Consider the following 15,787-nt stretch of genomic DNA (forward strand, 5'->3'; position numbering starts at 1 on the left):
GCAGCATTATCCATAGTAGCCCTCAACTGAAATGTTCATCAGCAACAGACCATGGTGTGGTTAGGTGCTGAAACACCACACCACAATGAAAAAACTCAGCTGCTCCACACAACATGGGTGACTCGCAGAGACAGAACACTGAGCAAAAGAAGTCAGACATTTATAAGAAATTCAAAAACAGGTAGCACTTATCTATGGGATAGAACTTAGAAGAGTCTGGAGGTGGATATCGCCTCAAAAGGGGAACAAGGGTCCCGCTAGAGTACTGGAGTGTTTTAGAGCTTGATACAGGTGGTGGTACAAGGGTCAAAACCTACGTTAAGGTCCATCAAGCTGTATAGGTATGTTGTGTTCACTTTCCTGTAAGTTAGAACTCAATAAAAATCTTAAAAAGAAAAAAACAAACAAACAAACAAAAAAAAAACATGTACCCTCTTAAGATTCCAGGGGCAGCCCCAGACTGCTTTTAGGCAGGGCAGCATTTTGCTGGGTCCTTGGGACTCCCCTCTGCTCCAGGCAAAAACACGAGGTCAGAGAAATGAGGACTCAAGTTGCTTTAGGTTCAGTCTATGGACACCTGGCAGGAAAATCTCCTAGAGACCTGAGGAAAATCTGGATTCCCAGGCCTTACCCTAGACCTACAGGACTCTGATCCTGCATTTTTATTTTTTGTTTGCTTTGAACAGGTATCACTGTGATAGGATTCAAAAATAAACACATTAACAAAATTAAAACGCACTGAATTCTACTTAAGAAACCAATATTGCACTAAATGTTAACTACCTGAAATTGAAATAAAAATTAGTAATTTGAAAAATCAAGAGAAAAGAAGTACAATACTAAATTCTCTGGGATTTGCCAAGAAAATATCAAAAAGTAAAAAAGCAAATAATTACACATATTACAAAAGGGATGCATTGAGAAGTTTCTATCCCCCATCCCACTCTCTCCTGCCCTGAGAGAAATCACAGCTTTATTAGCCTCTTGTATATCCTTCTAATGGTGTTTCTTTACACAAACTGAGCAGTTTGCGTAAACTAGGTCACCAGGAACTGATGTTTCTTTACGCAACCAGATCTTTTCATTTTTCCCTCCTTCCTACCAAGAAGTAGCTCACCATATGTGTCAGACCGACCCCAGGTTCTTCTTCAACTGAATGATAAATCCCAGACTACCTCACCCCAGGCTCCAAGTAGGTCTCCTAGTCTTTCTCATAGCTGCATAGCACTCCAGGCTAGCTCTACTAGTTTATCCAACTGACCCCCTACACATGGACACTTGGGACATTTGAATCTGTAGCTAATGCAAACGATGACCTAATTAACAGCCCTGTGCAGAGGACTGGGCATCCACAGTGGTGGTTCCCAGAAGATGACGGGGGCAGAGGGTAAATACATTGGTACTTTTGGTAAGTGGAATTTAACAAACTCCCCAGAGATGCTGAGATACCTGAAAGCTCCTGCACCCCTGGCCCAGTCCCCAAGTATGTCCTGTGACAGCCTCACCTCGTCGAGTTTGGCATACCAGGTCCTGTAGGCCTTGTTCCCAAATCGAGAGGGCTGGTCCACCGGAGGGATCTCATCAATCCACCTGTCCAGTGTGTTGAGGAGTGCGACCAGTTTCTCAATGGCCTATAATAGGTAAAGTAGAGGGGACAAGCCACAATGACGAGTGGCCCCCAGCTAGAGCCACAAAGGGAAGTCTCACCTGCAGCTGGACAACGACCCCTAGGCATGGCATTAAGTGGTAAGTGTTGGGGAGATCACACACTCCTACAGGATGGAGTTTTTAAATCCAACTGTCTGCCCCGCATGGGAGCCTGTGTCTGTGTCTCTGCCTCTGTGTGTGTGTGTGTGTGTGTGTGTGTCTCATGAATAAATAAATAAATAAAATATTTTTTTTAAAAAAGGGATCCCTGGGTGGCTCAGCAGTTTAGCGCCGCCTTCAGCCCAGGGCATGATCCTGGGGTCCCGGGATCAAGTTCTACATCAGGCTCCCCGCATGGGAGCCTGTGCCTGTGTCTCTGCCTCTCTCTCTCTCTCTCTGTGTCTCTCATGAATAAATAAATAAATAAAATATTAAATCCAACTGTCTGGTGGGGGGTGGGGGGGTGGCGCCTGGGTGGTTCAGGTGGTTAAGCGTCTGCCTTCAACTCGAGTCATGATCCCAGGGCCCTAGGACAGAACCCTGCATCAGGCTCCCTGCACAGCGAGGAGTCTGCTTGTCCCTCTCCCTCTGCCCCTCTACCTCATCCATGCTTACTCTCTCTCTCAAATAAATAAAATATTTAAAACACGGGTTCCAGGGCACATGCTGCCTGGTAGCCTGCCTGATTTCCTCATAAGCCTTATCCCACATCAACATGTAAACATAATTTTATGACAGCCTTTAGTAAGTCAATAGTATTTCATTGTGCCAACATACTATGATTTATTGAATCTCTGTTACATATTTGGCTTATTTCCAATTGTCCACTTCTACAAACAATCTGGGAAGTCTCTCTCCTTCAGCAGAACCACTGGGTCAGAGGTCCAAACCTCTGTAATGCTTTGTTGGGCTGCAGTTTCAGGGAGCCCGTCTCCCTACACCTTTCCCACAGCAGGCAGAAACCAAGACATGGAATTGGTGCCACAGGCCAGGGCAGCATTAGCACACAGAATGTTACTCAATGAGGAGATCAGGTGAAGCTGACTATCCAAAACACAGGTCTGGAAGGGCAGCTAGAAAAGGGCTCCTTCTGGGTGTGGCTTGTAAAAAAAAAAAAAAAAAATAGGCCAGAATGAAAGGCTAGCAGAGGGTGTTTAGAGGCAGGCAGCCCTGGGAAAGAAGACCTTGCCAGGAAGCAGGTCTTGCTTGTGTCCACTAGGCACCAAGAGCACAGAGAGAGACTTCCAGAAACCCCTGATACTGGGTAGGACCAGGGTAGTGCCCACATGAAAAGTTCTGAGGAGGAAGGCAAGGCTCAGTCAGGTCCACTGCTGCATTGCGCAGGCTCTGGAGAGGGGCAGTCAGAGAGCTCTGGGAGAGGGAACGCGGACTTGAGCTAATGGAGTATCTGTCAACCAGTGCCCATCCTCCCCAGTCCCCCTCAACACCCCTCCACCCCCACACAGCTCCAGGAGGTACAAATCACTGCAGGCCAAGTAAACAGCACCCCCTGGCATTATACAACGTGACAGTGGCCTGAAGGATGCCATCCCCCACCTCCTCTCTCAGGAAAAGTTACCTGTAAGAGGGGAAACTCCCTTTATACCTGGCTGAGGCAGAGGGCCAGGGTGACATAAAGCTGCCCAGCTGTAATGTGTGAGAAAGTGCTTCCAGAGCCCAGCTTTGTGAAGAACTAGGTCACCAGGACCTGATAAGAACAGAGCAAACCTGACCGCATGCTGCAACCAGGACTCGGGAGTGATGAGGTGGTAATCTGGCCCCAAGAAGTACCAGCCAGGCCCGATTCCCGGGCCATCTCCGTCCTGGGCCAGGGCTGAAGGGGATAAAGAAGGTGCTGGAAGGCTATGGAAGCCAGGCCCCAGCTGCCAGCTCAGCTGGGGCAATGAATAATTAAAAGGCTCCTCGCTCCTCTTTCTGGAAAGGGCTTTCAGAATGCAGGGGCTGCCTCTATTTCTGACTGGCTGGGCCAGAGGGGCTGTGAGCCAGAACCCTCAGGAAGCACAAATAATAATTTGAACTACCCTCCTGCTTCCTCACCCAGGGCTTCCTCTTGGACTTCATGGACCAATAAAATTTTCTCTAAAACATTACTTGCCAGTGTTTTTTTTTCTTTGCTACCAACTTAAATATCAAACAAGAATAAAAAATAATAATCCTTTTTTCTTTAATGACTTTATTTATTTATTCTTGAGAGACATAGAGAGAGGCAGAGACACAGGCAGAGAGAAAAGCAGGCTCCATGCAGGGACCCTGATGCGGGACTCGATCCCAGGACTCAGGGATCACGCCCTGAGCCAAAGGCAGATGCTCAACCACCACTGAACCACCCAGGTGTCCCTAATCCTCTTTTCTACTCACATTTTGCAAAACTCAAAAAAACCCTGAAGATTAGGACAGACATAATCTCAAACTGAAGGAGAGCCTTCTAAACATGGGTCTAGACAGTCTCACCAGATTGCCCTTGCTTGCTCCCTTCGCTGCTGCTGGTCTGGAAGCTGCCACCTAAGGCAGCTCCATCTGCCCTCTCCCCAGCTGCCAACCCTGTGGGAGGAGGAAGGACTAAGAGGAAACAGGCGCCCCCAGCAGCTGTGCCGAGGGGGCCCCCCTCACATCCGTGGGCTGAGACCACATGCTGTCAGTCGTGCCTTCTGCTGCCCTGCCAGCTGTGGGCAGAAGCTGGAAGACCTCTGGAGACCAAATTAGTCACCTCTGCCCACCAAGTGATTGCCCTGGCACTGGGATGAAGCCTAGTTCAGGAAGAGCCCCCAGCTGAAGCAATCACACCACTACTAGAGGTTAGAACTGAAAAATAGCTAATGATAAGAGCTAATGTGCCAGGCACTGTGCTAACATCCCTATGTGTGGGATTCCCACTGAATCCTCCCCAGGGGCCATGAGTCGGTCTGTTGGCTCTTCCACTCATAGATGAAGAGATAGAGGGTCAGAGGGGACAAAGCCACTCAGCTTGGAAGGGAGAGGTTATCAAAACCCAGTCAGCCTGACTCCAGAACCCAAGCACTTAACCATGCTACAATCCTGCCAGAAGAACAACTCCTGAGCTAAGACAACACCTGGCTGGCGTGGAGTCTTACCATCAAAGCGTGAGGGTCAATTATGGGACCTGAGAGGGATTTGGAGGCTCAGGATCTGCTGGGGTAATTAGAACATCCCCCTATAATTAGCCTACCCCCACCACTCCCTGCCCCCTGAGCACAGCCCAGCTTCCCTCATCACACACTCAAGGACAAGCCCTCTCCTCTCTCAACCCACAAACTCAGTGGTGGACCAGCTCCCAAGAGAAGGAGGTCTATCCCCAGCACAGGCCCGGCTCCCCTCTGGTGACAGAACAAGACCTCAGCCTCCCACCAGCCAGTTAGGGCCCAGGAAGAGGCAGCTCTCTGGGACGGGGTAGGGAATGGGGATGGGTGGGAGGGGGGAGGGAAGGCAGCGGGGCAGGGGCTTTGATATGAGCATTGCCCTGCTAGCCTCAGGACAGGTGGAAAGACCAAGCCACAACTGGGTCAGGCCTTACCCGACAGGGTGAGATAAGGCACTGAGAGGCAGCTCAGGCCCTGGTGTCTGAGATAAGAGTCTCAAGATGACTGTGGGCCAACTAGGATAAGAACCCAAGAAGCCACTGGAGGCCTGGGACCTAGCCCTAGGAGGTGGCACCCAATAAGAGCAAACAGCCTGCAAGCCCACACCACCCTCCACAGCTCTTGTCCTCTCCGCAAACCACCTGTCTCTGAAACAGCAGCCAGAGAGTGCCCACCCTGCAGTGCATGCGCTAAACTCAGTATTCCCACTTCCAGGAATGATTCCTTAGGAAAGAGCATCCACAGGGATGGCTGGGTAGCCAGTGGTTGAGCATCTGCCTTCAGCTCAGGGCGATCCTGGAGTCCTGGGATGGAGTCCCACTTCAGGTTCCCCACAGGGAGTCTGCTTCTTCCTCTGCCCATGTCTCTGTCTCTCTCTGTATCTCTCATGAATAAATAGAACCTTTAAAAAAAATGTCTTTAAAAAAGGAAAGTGTATCCACAGATCTATATGTAAGGATGTTCAGAGCACCAATATTTAGGGACACAATCTCAAAGTCCACAGTCAGGGGCTGTTTAAACAATGAGGGTGGGCTCAATGAGACAGCCATTTACATAGTGAGGGGCAACAGGAGAGGAGGGGCTCACATGGCAGGTCTGGCTGGCATTCCCAAAACTGTTCCCAGGGCCACCCCAGGGAGGTGGGTAGAGGGAGAAAATCGGGAGAGGTCAGCTTTTTGTAAATACACTTCTATTACTGTTCCCTTTGGTGAGCACACTTACTTCGTTTGTGATCTTTTTTCATCTAAAAAGTTACATAAAAACACCAGTTAGCAAAAATGCAGGCTGTAAGATGTGTACTTCCCTTGATCCCAATTTTATAAATTTCTATCTATTCACAGATTGAGGAAAAGGAAAAGATTAGAAATACAAACACTGGAGATCCCTGGGTGGCTCAACATTTTAGCGCTGCCTTCAGTCCAGGGTGTGATCCTGGAATCCTGGGAACAAGTCCCACATCGGCTCCCTGCATGGAGCCTGCTTCTCCCTCTGCCTGTGTCTCTGCCTCTCTCTCTGTCTGTGCTCTCATGAATGAATGAATGAATGAATGAATGAATGAATGAATAAATAAATAAATAAAATATTAAAAAAAAAAAAACAAAGAAAGAAATACAAACACCAAGAGGCACCTGGGTGGCTCAGTAGGTTGAGCGTCTGACTTTTGGTTTTGGCTCCAGTCTTTGGGTCCTGGGATCGAGCCCCACCAGGATCGCACTACTATATCAGACTCTGCTCAGTGTGGAGTCTGCTTGTCCCTCTCCCTCCCCTTACTCATGCAGGCTCTCCCCACTTCAAATAATAAATATTTTTAAATAAAAAAAAAAGAAATAAAAACACCAAAATGTCAACTGCACATGTCCTTGGGCAGTCTTATTTTCTGCCCTGGCGTGTTGTGGGCAACAAGCACATGTGATTCTCCATAGCTATTCTGGGAAAGGCTATTCGGCGGCAGGTTCCCTGCCTGTGCCTACCTCAGAGACTTTGTACTCAAAGGTCAGCTTCTTTCCCTTCACACCTTCATTGAGGGTGAGGATGAATCCGATGTAGTCAGCGTATGCCTACCAAATAAAGTGGGGAGCGGGGAGGGAGAGGAATGTCAGACCCCTGACCCTCCACCCCCCTACCCAGCCCCCAGCTCCATCCAGTTGCCAAAGAGCTCCAAGCTGTCCCCTGGTCCCCAGCCTGTCACCAAGGGAAGCAGAATGATAATGCCAAATACCCCACCCGTACCCTCCATCCTTAACAGCTGGCAAGTCAATGACCATGATTACACCTGGATCCTCAGCCAGAACATGCTCATTACTACCACCAGGAGCTCCTTTACACAACCCCACAAGGTAAACACTCACTGTCCTCATTTTATAGATGAGGAAACCAAGGCTTCACTTCAGGAGAGGTTACTTGCCCAAGGTCTCCTAAGACCAAGATCTCATTAGATATGGAGCTAGGACCCCACAAGTCCTACAATTATACTACACCACCAGGAGTTCAAGGAATTCCACAAGGGTTCCTCCCCTAGTAGTCTTCCAGATGTTTCCCCCCACCAGACAGGCCAGGATATCAGACTGTAGTGCAGCCCGTCTGCTTCCTGGAGAAGAAACAGTTTTCTGCCCACGGTCAGGTGTGCCAGCACACCCATCCCTGGCTTCCAATTAGGCACTGTCTTCTCTGCTGGGCTAGGGTTACAGCCAGCACATGGGTAAGAAAACAGTGAGGTGCAGGCCTCTGGAGAAGTAGTCCCAGGAGCAAATGACTTCTGTTTGGTCTCATTTCTTTTCCATCTTGGCTGCCTCTCAATCTCTTCCTTCCTCTCCTTATCCAAGCTTTAGAGATGGCAGCAGCAGCCACAGCAAGCCCTGACAACTGACCATCCAGCATCTAGAAAGGAACATTTCCTGTACCAGGACCTTCCTACAGCCTGTGGAATGGAAATGAGGGGTCACAGGGCAGGTCTGAGCCTTCGTCCTGCCTGCGGCCAGTGATCACAGTCATTCTTACAAATTACACCGGATGCAAAGACAGAAAGCAGCAAGGGGCAGTGTCCTTGCTCCCACACAGGCCCGAGTCTCTTGGTGACTAAAGCTCAGGCCATTCTTATAAACATACCTGTCTCCACCAATGCCACCATCCTCATCCCTGTAACAGTAACAACCATGCCTGCAGGTCAGTACCCCTCATGAATGCTTAGTGCTGGGTCAGGTGCTTTTTGGACTTTGAGTCCTTTAAGCCTCCAAACAACTCATTTTTTGTAGAAGAAACAGACTTGGCTAGCTTAGGCACATTACCTAAGTTACAAGAAGAGGAAATGGCAACCCTGGGCTTCAAGCTTTGATCTCTCTGACCCTAAGTCCATCCTCTTGCTGCACTCTGCTGCCTAATCAAACTGTGTGAACCATGGCACAGAGTCACTTGTGAAGTCACACACTTGAGTGGTGAGCTTTAGAGCAAGCGAAAGGCTTCTACCCAAGATTGTTCAACAATACTCCATTAGAAGAACTAACCAACGTTTCCCAAAAAATGTTGGCACCTACGAAGGGCCAGATAGTAACTATTTTAGGCTCAGCAGACCATAAAGTCTGGTTTACAAATTCTCAACACTGCCAGTGAGAGCGAAAGCAGCCATGGACAATACATAAACAAATGAACCTTGCTGTGTTCCAATAAAACTTTATTTACAAAAACAGACAGAGGTCCAGATTAGGTAAGAAGACAGTAATTTGCTGACCTATGGCCTAGAGCATGGTGGCTCAACCCATGGCTATCTAGAGACAGAAGACCTGGGCGTGAATCTTGAATCTCATCCCAACCACTTGCTAATGCTACCATCTTGCTAAATTTCTTTATCTCCTGGTCTTACTTTTCTCACCTTCAAAATGGAGATGAACACTGAGTCCACTTCCCAGAGTTTTTGTGAGGATTAAATGAGCTAAAAAATACCTGGCACATCATAAACACATCCTCTTTGGAAAACACCCAGGGGGAAAGCAAAGAACTAAAGCCATATTTGTATTCAGCAATACTGTAGGTTCAAGGCAGACTCAGGGTTCTCAACCCAAGTGATTTAGCTCCCAGGTGACTTCTGACAGTGTCTGGAGACACTTTTGGTTGTTAATAACTGGGGGGAGGGGTGCTGTTGGCATCTAGCAGGTAGAAGACACAGAAGTTACTAAACATCCTACAATACACGGGACAGCCCCCTACCACAAAGAATTATCTACTCCCAAATGTCAACAGTGCTAAGGTTTAGAAACCCCGAGGTAGAGCAACCAAGATGATGAAAGGAGTCAAACTGTGTCCTCTGAGCAGCTGTGAGGACTAAGGTGTTTATCCTGGTGAAGATCTAGGGGGAGAATATAACTCAGAAAAGTCACGATAACCATCGGCAAATATTTAGAAGGCAGGCTTATGAAAGAGGAGCCAGAAAAGCTTACATGGCCCAAGGAAGGACAAGCCACGGCAAATGCAGGGTGTGGGCTCAGTGTAAGCACAGCAGACTCCCCCCACAGAGAATGAGCCCTTCTGTACCAGTGACTCTCCCCACCCCAGCTGAGCAGACCAGGGGTGGGCACCTGGCTGTAGCTGGGACCAAGGCTTTCCCTGGGGATTTGAAATTGGCTTTCTTTTTCTTAGTCCCAATCTTTCCACAGCCTGTGCCAGAAGCCCGGGAGGTAGAAGCTCTTCTTTTCTGCCCACCATTGGACTGAACAGCACAGAAAGCTGGTCAGCACTTCCTCTTGCTCCTAGGTCCCAGTTCCCAGCCACCTTCCTGGCCTAGGTTTCAATAAGATAGATAACCTCCTCTCACTTAGATATGCTGACTCCCAGACTGGCTGTAACTTCTCCCCGTGAGAGAGAACAGCTGGCTCCCCCGTCATCTCTCTCCCCAGGTTCTAACAGCTCTGGTTCCAAGAGCAAGAAAGGTCAGGAGCTCATGGTCTCTGAAAAAGCCCAAGTTCTTCATCCCAGCTCTGGCTCAATACTGCAGACACCACGGGTACCTGAGAACGCTTCCATTTGCCCATGTCTGGAACTGTGTGGATCTCCTTTTTCGGAATGATGAAGTTCTGAGTGGCTGGAGGGATATCCTCCGAGGAATCTTGACAAAGAAAGTGAAAAAGCAAACAGATAAATAGAATCTTCCCCTCAACCCAACTTCCTCCCTTCCTCTCTCACATACATACACACACACACACACACACACACACACACACACACTCGTTTAAACCAAGACTCTAATCCCCAGTCCCTAGGGTAAACCAGACACGTACTCCCAGGACAGAGTAATGGCTTGTTAAAGCCAACCCCACCAGCCTCCTGTCTTTCCTTCAGCAGCACAGACTGACCATACTCATGATCCCCTCAACAACTACAGGTTCAGTGGCGCCACATGCCTTCACCTCCTGGTCCCTCACCAGAGAATGGTCAGAAAAATAAAACCAATTTGACCTTTTAGACAGAAGGAGGCAATTCAAAGAAGGGGGAAGAAAATACAATTGGCCATCACCAACATTTGAAAAAGATTGCCAACCTCTGAATAAGCAAAGTAATGTAAATGAGACGGCTCTTCCAAATCAGGGTGGCAGATTAAAACCATCTGGCATGGAAAAAAAAAAAAAAAACCATCTGGCATGGACTGGTGAAGAGGAAGCAGGAATTCTCCAGCACTGCAGGTGGAAGTCTTGGTAGAATCTGCTAAGGCAATTCAGCACTGACTTTTGAAGCAAAAACCACACAGACCCATTGAGCCAACAGTTCTACTTGTAGGCATCAAGCCTTCACGTGCTCACAGAAATACACAAAGATGCATATAAGGGCACTTACTGCATGGAAAAAGGAAACAGCCCATATATCAATTGATAAGGCAATGGGTAAATAATAATATGGCCCATATAATGGAAATCTTCAGCTTTTTAAAATAATAAAACCTAAACTATTGACATAAGAAAACAGCCCAGATATTAGTAAACGAAGAGAGAAAATTAAGCTACGTTATATACAATATAATCTCATTATTGCGAAAATAGCTATGCATACTGTATAAATAACATGTATCTAACAGCACGTACATTGGAAAAATCTGAAGGATTAACCCCAAAGTTAGTTAATAGTTATCTTGAGGAGGTAAGATTTATAAGGGACTTCCATTTCTAAGCTACAAATTGCTATTAAGAACTAGCATACAGTATGGGGTACTGGGTGGCTCAGTCAGTTAAGCACCTAACTCTTGATTTCAGCTCAGGTCATGATCTCATAATCTCAGGGTCATGAGATGGAGCCCCACGTTGGGCTCTGCACTGAAAATGTGGAGCCTGCCTAAGATTCTCTCTCCCTCTCCCCTCCTCCCACTTTGAGCTCTCTCTCTTAAAAAAAAAAAAAAAAAATTAGCATTCAGTACTTTCGTAATCAGAAAAAAAAAAAACAAAACTATTTTCTGTATTCAGAAGTTGAGGAAAGGAAAACACAGGGTAGTCTCATGTGCTGACCTACAGGCAAACTTCACACCAAAGCGGACTGCTTAGTATGAGTGGCCTCTCTAGCCAAAAATATCTGGTCCACACTACAGGATTCCCTTTACTCTGACACTGGAAATACAAGCCCTCAGTCTCTTCTCTGTAATTCCAAAATCCAGAAACTTCTAAAAAGTCAAAGTTCTTAAAATAAGTTTGGCACAAATTCATTTGATACAAAAGTTAAACCTAAACCAACATGAGGACATTTACAGGCTTTGCAGATCCCTCATTAGGAATTTAGGTTTTGTTGCAGAAGTGGGTTTATTTTGTTTTGTTTTTGTTTTTTGCAGAAGTATTTTTATTTGATTGTGGGGTGCTGCTTTCTGAAATCTGAGAAACTCTAAATTCTAAAATACACCTGACCCCAAGGGTCTTGGATAGGGGCTGTGCCTGAATCTACTATTGAAGTTCTGTTGGGGCAGCCCTGGTGGCACAGCAGTTTAGCGCCGCCTGCAGCCCGGGGTGTGATCCTGGAGACCCGGGATCGAGTCCCACATCGGGCTTCCTGCATGGAGCCTGCTTCTCCCTCTACCTGTGTCTCTGCCTCTCTCTCTCTCTCTCGCTCTCTCTGAACGAATAAATAAATAAATCTTTAAAAAAAAAATGAAGTTCTGTTGTAGGGGATCCCTGGGTGGCTCGGCGGTTTGGTGCCTGCCTTTGGCCCAGGGCGCCATCCTGGAGTCCGGGATCGAGTCCCGCATCGGGCTCCCGACATGGAGCCTGCTTCTCCCTCTGCCTGTGTCTCTGCCTCTCTCTCTCTCTCTATCATAAATAAATAAATATTTTTTAAAAAATGAAGTTCTGTTGTAGTAGTTAACACCTTGCTTTAAAAACACAAACTCGGGGATCCCTGGGTGGCTCAGAGATTTAGCGCCTGCCTTTGGCCCAGGGCACAATCCTGGAGTCCCGGGATCGAGTCCCACTTCAGGTTCCTGGCATGGAGCCTGCTTCTCCCTCCTCCTGTGTCTCTACCTCTCTCTCTCTCTCTCTCTCATAAATAAATCTTAAAAAAAAAAAAAAAAAAAAAACTCTCAGGATGCCTGGGTGGCTCAGCAGTTTAGCGTCTGCCTTAGACTCCAGATGTGATCCCAAGATCCGGGATCGAGTTCCACATCAGGCACCTTGCAGGGAGCCTGCTTCTCCCTCTGTCTGTGTGTCTCTGCCTCTCTGTGTGTGTGTGTCTCTTATGAATAGATAAATCAAATCTCTTAAAACACACACACACACAAACTCTCCAAAGAGAGTCACTCATGACATATAATAAATCTGTCCCCCTGCTATCCTCCTAAAACCTAACTGACTTGGCTGCATGGAGAAAGGGGACAGGTGCCTAAGATGGTTCTGGAACTTGTGACAATTGGGAGATTGAAGCATTCCTGAAGAGGCCCTGAGGAAGCAGAAAGTGCTATGATACCTGGAGACCTATGGAGGAGAACAGAGAATCTGGGAGGAGAGCAAGGCAAACCTCTGCCTAATTCAGAATTCAAACCAGAGCCCAAAAACCAAATCAGAAACTCTCTTCCTCCTCCCACCTGTTCTACAAGCTCTGTTCCCAGAACCCAAAATTAAGGCCCTTACTATTAGTAAATTACTTTAAGACACTATTAATTAGGACCACCTGGGTGGCTTAGTTGGTTAAGCATCTGCCTTTGGTTCAAGTCATGATCTGTGGGGATCCAGCCTACAGAGTTCCCTGCTCAGCAGGATGTCCACTTCTTTCTTTCCCTCTGCCTCCTCCCCCTTGCTCACGCTCTGTCTCTGTCTCTCAAATAAATAAATAAAATCTTTTCTTAAAATGCTATTAAATAAAAAGTTTTATATAGGTCAGGCTGGTAACCTACCTCGTTGGGGTTTGTTTTTTAAGATTATTTATTTATTTGAGAGAGAGCAGGAGCAGGGAGGAGAGGGAGAAGCAGGCTCCCTGCTGAGTGCGGAGTCCTGACTCAGTCTCGATTCCAGGACCCTGAGATCATGACCTGAGCTGAAGGCAGACGCTTAACCGACTAAGCCACCCACATACCCCTAACCTCATTGTTTTTATGGGAAAATGTGTTCCATGTTCCAAATAATCAATTTGCAAATGATCTTTAGGAACAGAGAGCCCTTCTGTAAGTAAGTTCCCTGTCAAGAGACGGCCCTTCTGAAGTTATTTCACAGGCGGGAAGCCCTCCAAGCCAGGCCTAGTGTCAAGGGAATGGCTACCTTGTAGGAAGCACTGCAACAACCACTAATGAACATACACATGTTGTTACCAGAATATGCAATCCTCAAATCAAAGAACCAAGCCTTCAAACCTGAGACTGTGATAACTGACCCCCTCCAGCCTCAGATTCTATCTCTGACAAGGTGCCATGGGACAGGTGGATACCATACAAGCTCACAGTGTAAGATGGAAATATCTAGAGTTTTAGAGATGTTTCCTAAAACTCCCCAAATGTATAATGTAATATCATCTATCGTTTGAGAACCAGCCTACAGGTTCAACCTGTACCACCTTTTAAAAGGACGAGAGCAATCAACATTTCCTGACTACCCCCCATGCCCTATGTTTTGCCCTCGTAATCTATGGAACACATACTACAACTCTGTGGGGAAAGTATAACGTACCCATTTTCAGAGATAAGAAAGGGCTCACAGAGAATGTGATCTGCCAGGCAGAGCCAGGTCTGTACAACTCTAAAATCCAAGGTTATCACCACCACACTGAGTGAAGTGGTTCTTTCTACTTGTTCCAAAATGTCCTGTTTCAAACTGCAAAAAAGGACCACCTCTAGGGACCTGGCTCTTTCCAGCCATAGATATCTCCCTCGAGCTTTCATCTCTTTTAGTGCATGGGCTGTCTCCTCAACCACCCAACTTTGGAGAAATAATCATCTCACTGAGAATTCTGGTGGGCTTATATCTCTCACAGGCATTACCAGAACTTCCAAGGGCATAGGCACATAAGTTTTGTATTAAATGAAGTAAATGCCTGGTTTCAAAGGGCCTAAGAGTCCATACCCAGTTCTTTGTTAATCTATTTGGGAAAGGGGGGGGGGGGGTGGATGCCTTTTTTGGTCTTCATAATTTCTCCTTCCTGAGGCCTTTCCAGAGATCCCAAAAAGCAAGACAGTTAGAAGGAATATCCAATGCTTTCAAAACATTAGCTGTGTTTGGTCAACTTACTCGCCCCATCAGGACTTTAAATTATCTAGGGTCAGTCCTTCCTAGCTCGGTGTGGGCTCAGTGATGTCAGCAAACAGCCTTCCCCTTCTCCAGGAAACAGGGCTCTATCTATATAGGCAGATCCTTTCTCTGGTACTTCCATCCCAGTTATTGGAGATGAACCAAAGTGAGGCCACGGTGCAAAGAAAAGTTACAGACGGTGATGCCAGGGAGAGACTCCTCTTGCACAACCAGCTTTTTTAAATTAGTGGTTTACACAACCAAAGGCCGTTTCTCTCAATAAATTTTCAGCCACGGAAAGAGAACTGCACTGCCCCGCCTCCAAGAGGGAAAGAGCGTAGGTGGGCAGGGTGCAGAGGCGACTGCAAAGGGGGTGGGGGTGGGGGTGGGGGTGGGGGCGGGGGCGGGGGCGGGCCCGGCCCACAGAGCACCACCCCTCACCTCCAGGGCAAGGGCAGCCCCCAGAGTCACCTTCGCCCCCATCCCCGGCAGATTCCCCACCAGCTCCAGAGCTCACCGCAGCACGCGCAGCCCAGATGTGGAAGAGGCCTCGCCCTTGGGCCACAGCACTGCGCACCCGGCCCTTGGGCAGCCGGGGCTCCCCGAGTCCGGATGTTGCGCCCCACCCACCACCCCTTCGCAGCCCCGGGATCTAGCCCGGCCCCCCGATCCCCCCAACACGTCCTCCCCGGGGTCCAGCAGCTCCTGCCGCTCGGGCACCTCCACCTCCCGACCCCGCCGCCCCCCCGCCGCCCCCCGGTACCACACCCCTTCCCCGCCCCCGCCCCCGCGCCCCTACCCCACCCCGGCCCGGCCCGTCCTACCTGGCGGCGACTGCCGCTCACCCTCAGCCATCTTCCTCCCGCCGGGAGCCGGTCCGGATGCCTGAGGGGGTCTCACCTTTCACCCCCGGACACCCTCCCTTTCCCCGGCTCCACCAGGCGCTCAGAGCTTTCTGAAGAAAAAGAAGCACCGGCTTCTTCTTTTTTTCTTTTTCGGCTATAACCGAAAACCGAGAATTACAGTCACCCCCGTGAAGACGGCCGCCATGCTGGTGCGGGGCACTCAGGGAGCATGCCCAGCAACTGCCGGCTCGCGGCTGCGGCGCTCACCCGAGGCGGCGGCCATATTGGTGCGGGGCAGCTGGGAGCATGCGCACCAACGGCCGGCTCGCCTCCCTAGCAGCCAACGGCCCGCCGGCGGGTGGGAGGCGGCAGCCATGCTTGTGCGGGGCGCTCCCCACCTGTCATCTCTGGCCCTATCCCGGGGCACATTAGAGGACATTCCCTTGTTGACATGGCTGTGTTTTCCTGCCGCTCTGAGAGTAGCGCTCAAGGACACCAACGG

General features: G+C 48.6%; 1 protein-coding gene across 10 annotated transcripts in view; it reads right to left on the reverse strand.

The window, feature by feature from the left end:
• Positions 1 to 15,787, reverse strand: part of PTPA (protein phosphatase 2 phosphatase activator) — a 44,607-nt gene that overhangs the window by 26,667 nt on the left and 2,153 nt on the right. For 6 of the 10 annotated variants that reach the window (XR_007413266.1, XR_007413264.1, XR_007413265.1 and 3 more), the window contains exons 1-4: positions 15,265 to 15,407; positions 9,764 to 9,861; positions 6,737 to 6,823; positions 1,506 to 1,631 (exon numbers count right to left, since the gene is read on the reverse strand). Coding sequence is in view for 7 of the 10 variants with exons in the window: in XM_049114989.1 (XP_048970946.1) it covers positions 1,506 to 1,631; positions 6,737 to 6,823; positions 9,764 to 9,861; positions 15,265 to 15,295 (342 nt within the window). In the remaining 3 variants the exon portion in view is untranslated. Of the gene's footprint in view, positions 1 to 1,505; positions 1,632 to 6,736; positions 6,824 to 9,763; positions 9,862 to 15,264; positions 15,408 to 15,787 lie in introns of those variants that run through there. The other 4 variants (XM_049114991.1, XM_025475426.3, XM_049114992.1 and 1 more) reach the window with 3 other exon arrangements.

Source organism: Canis lupus, chromosome 9, assembly GCF_003254725.2.
Source record: "Canis lupus dingo isolate Sandy chromosome 9, ASM325472v2, whole genome shotgun sequence".
In the NCBI taxonomy this organism is placed as follows: domain Eukaryota; kingdom Metazoa; phylum Chordata; class Mammalia; order Carnivora; family Canidae; genus Canis; species Canis lupus.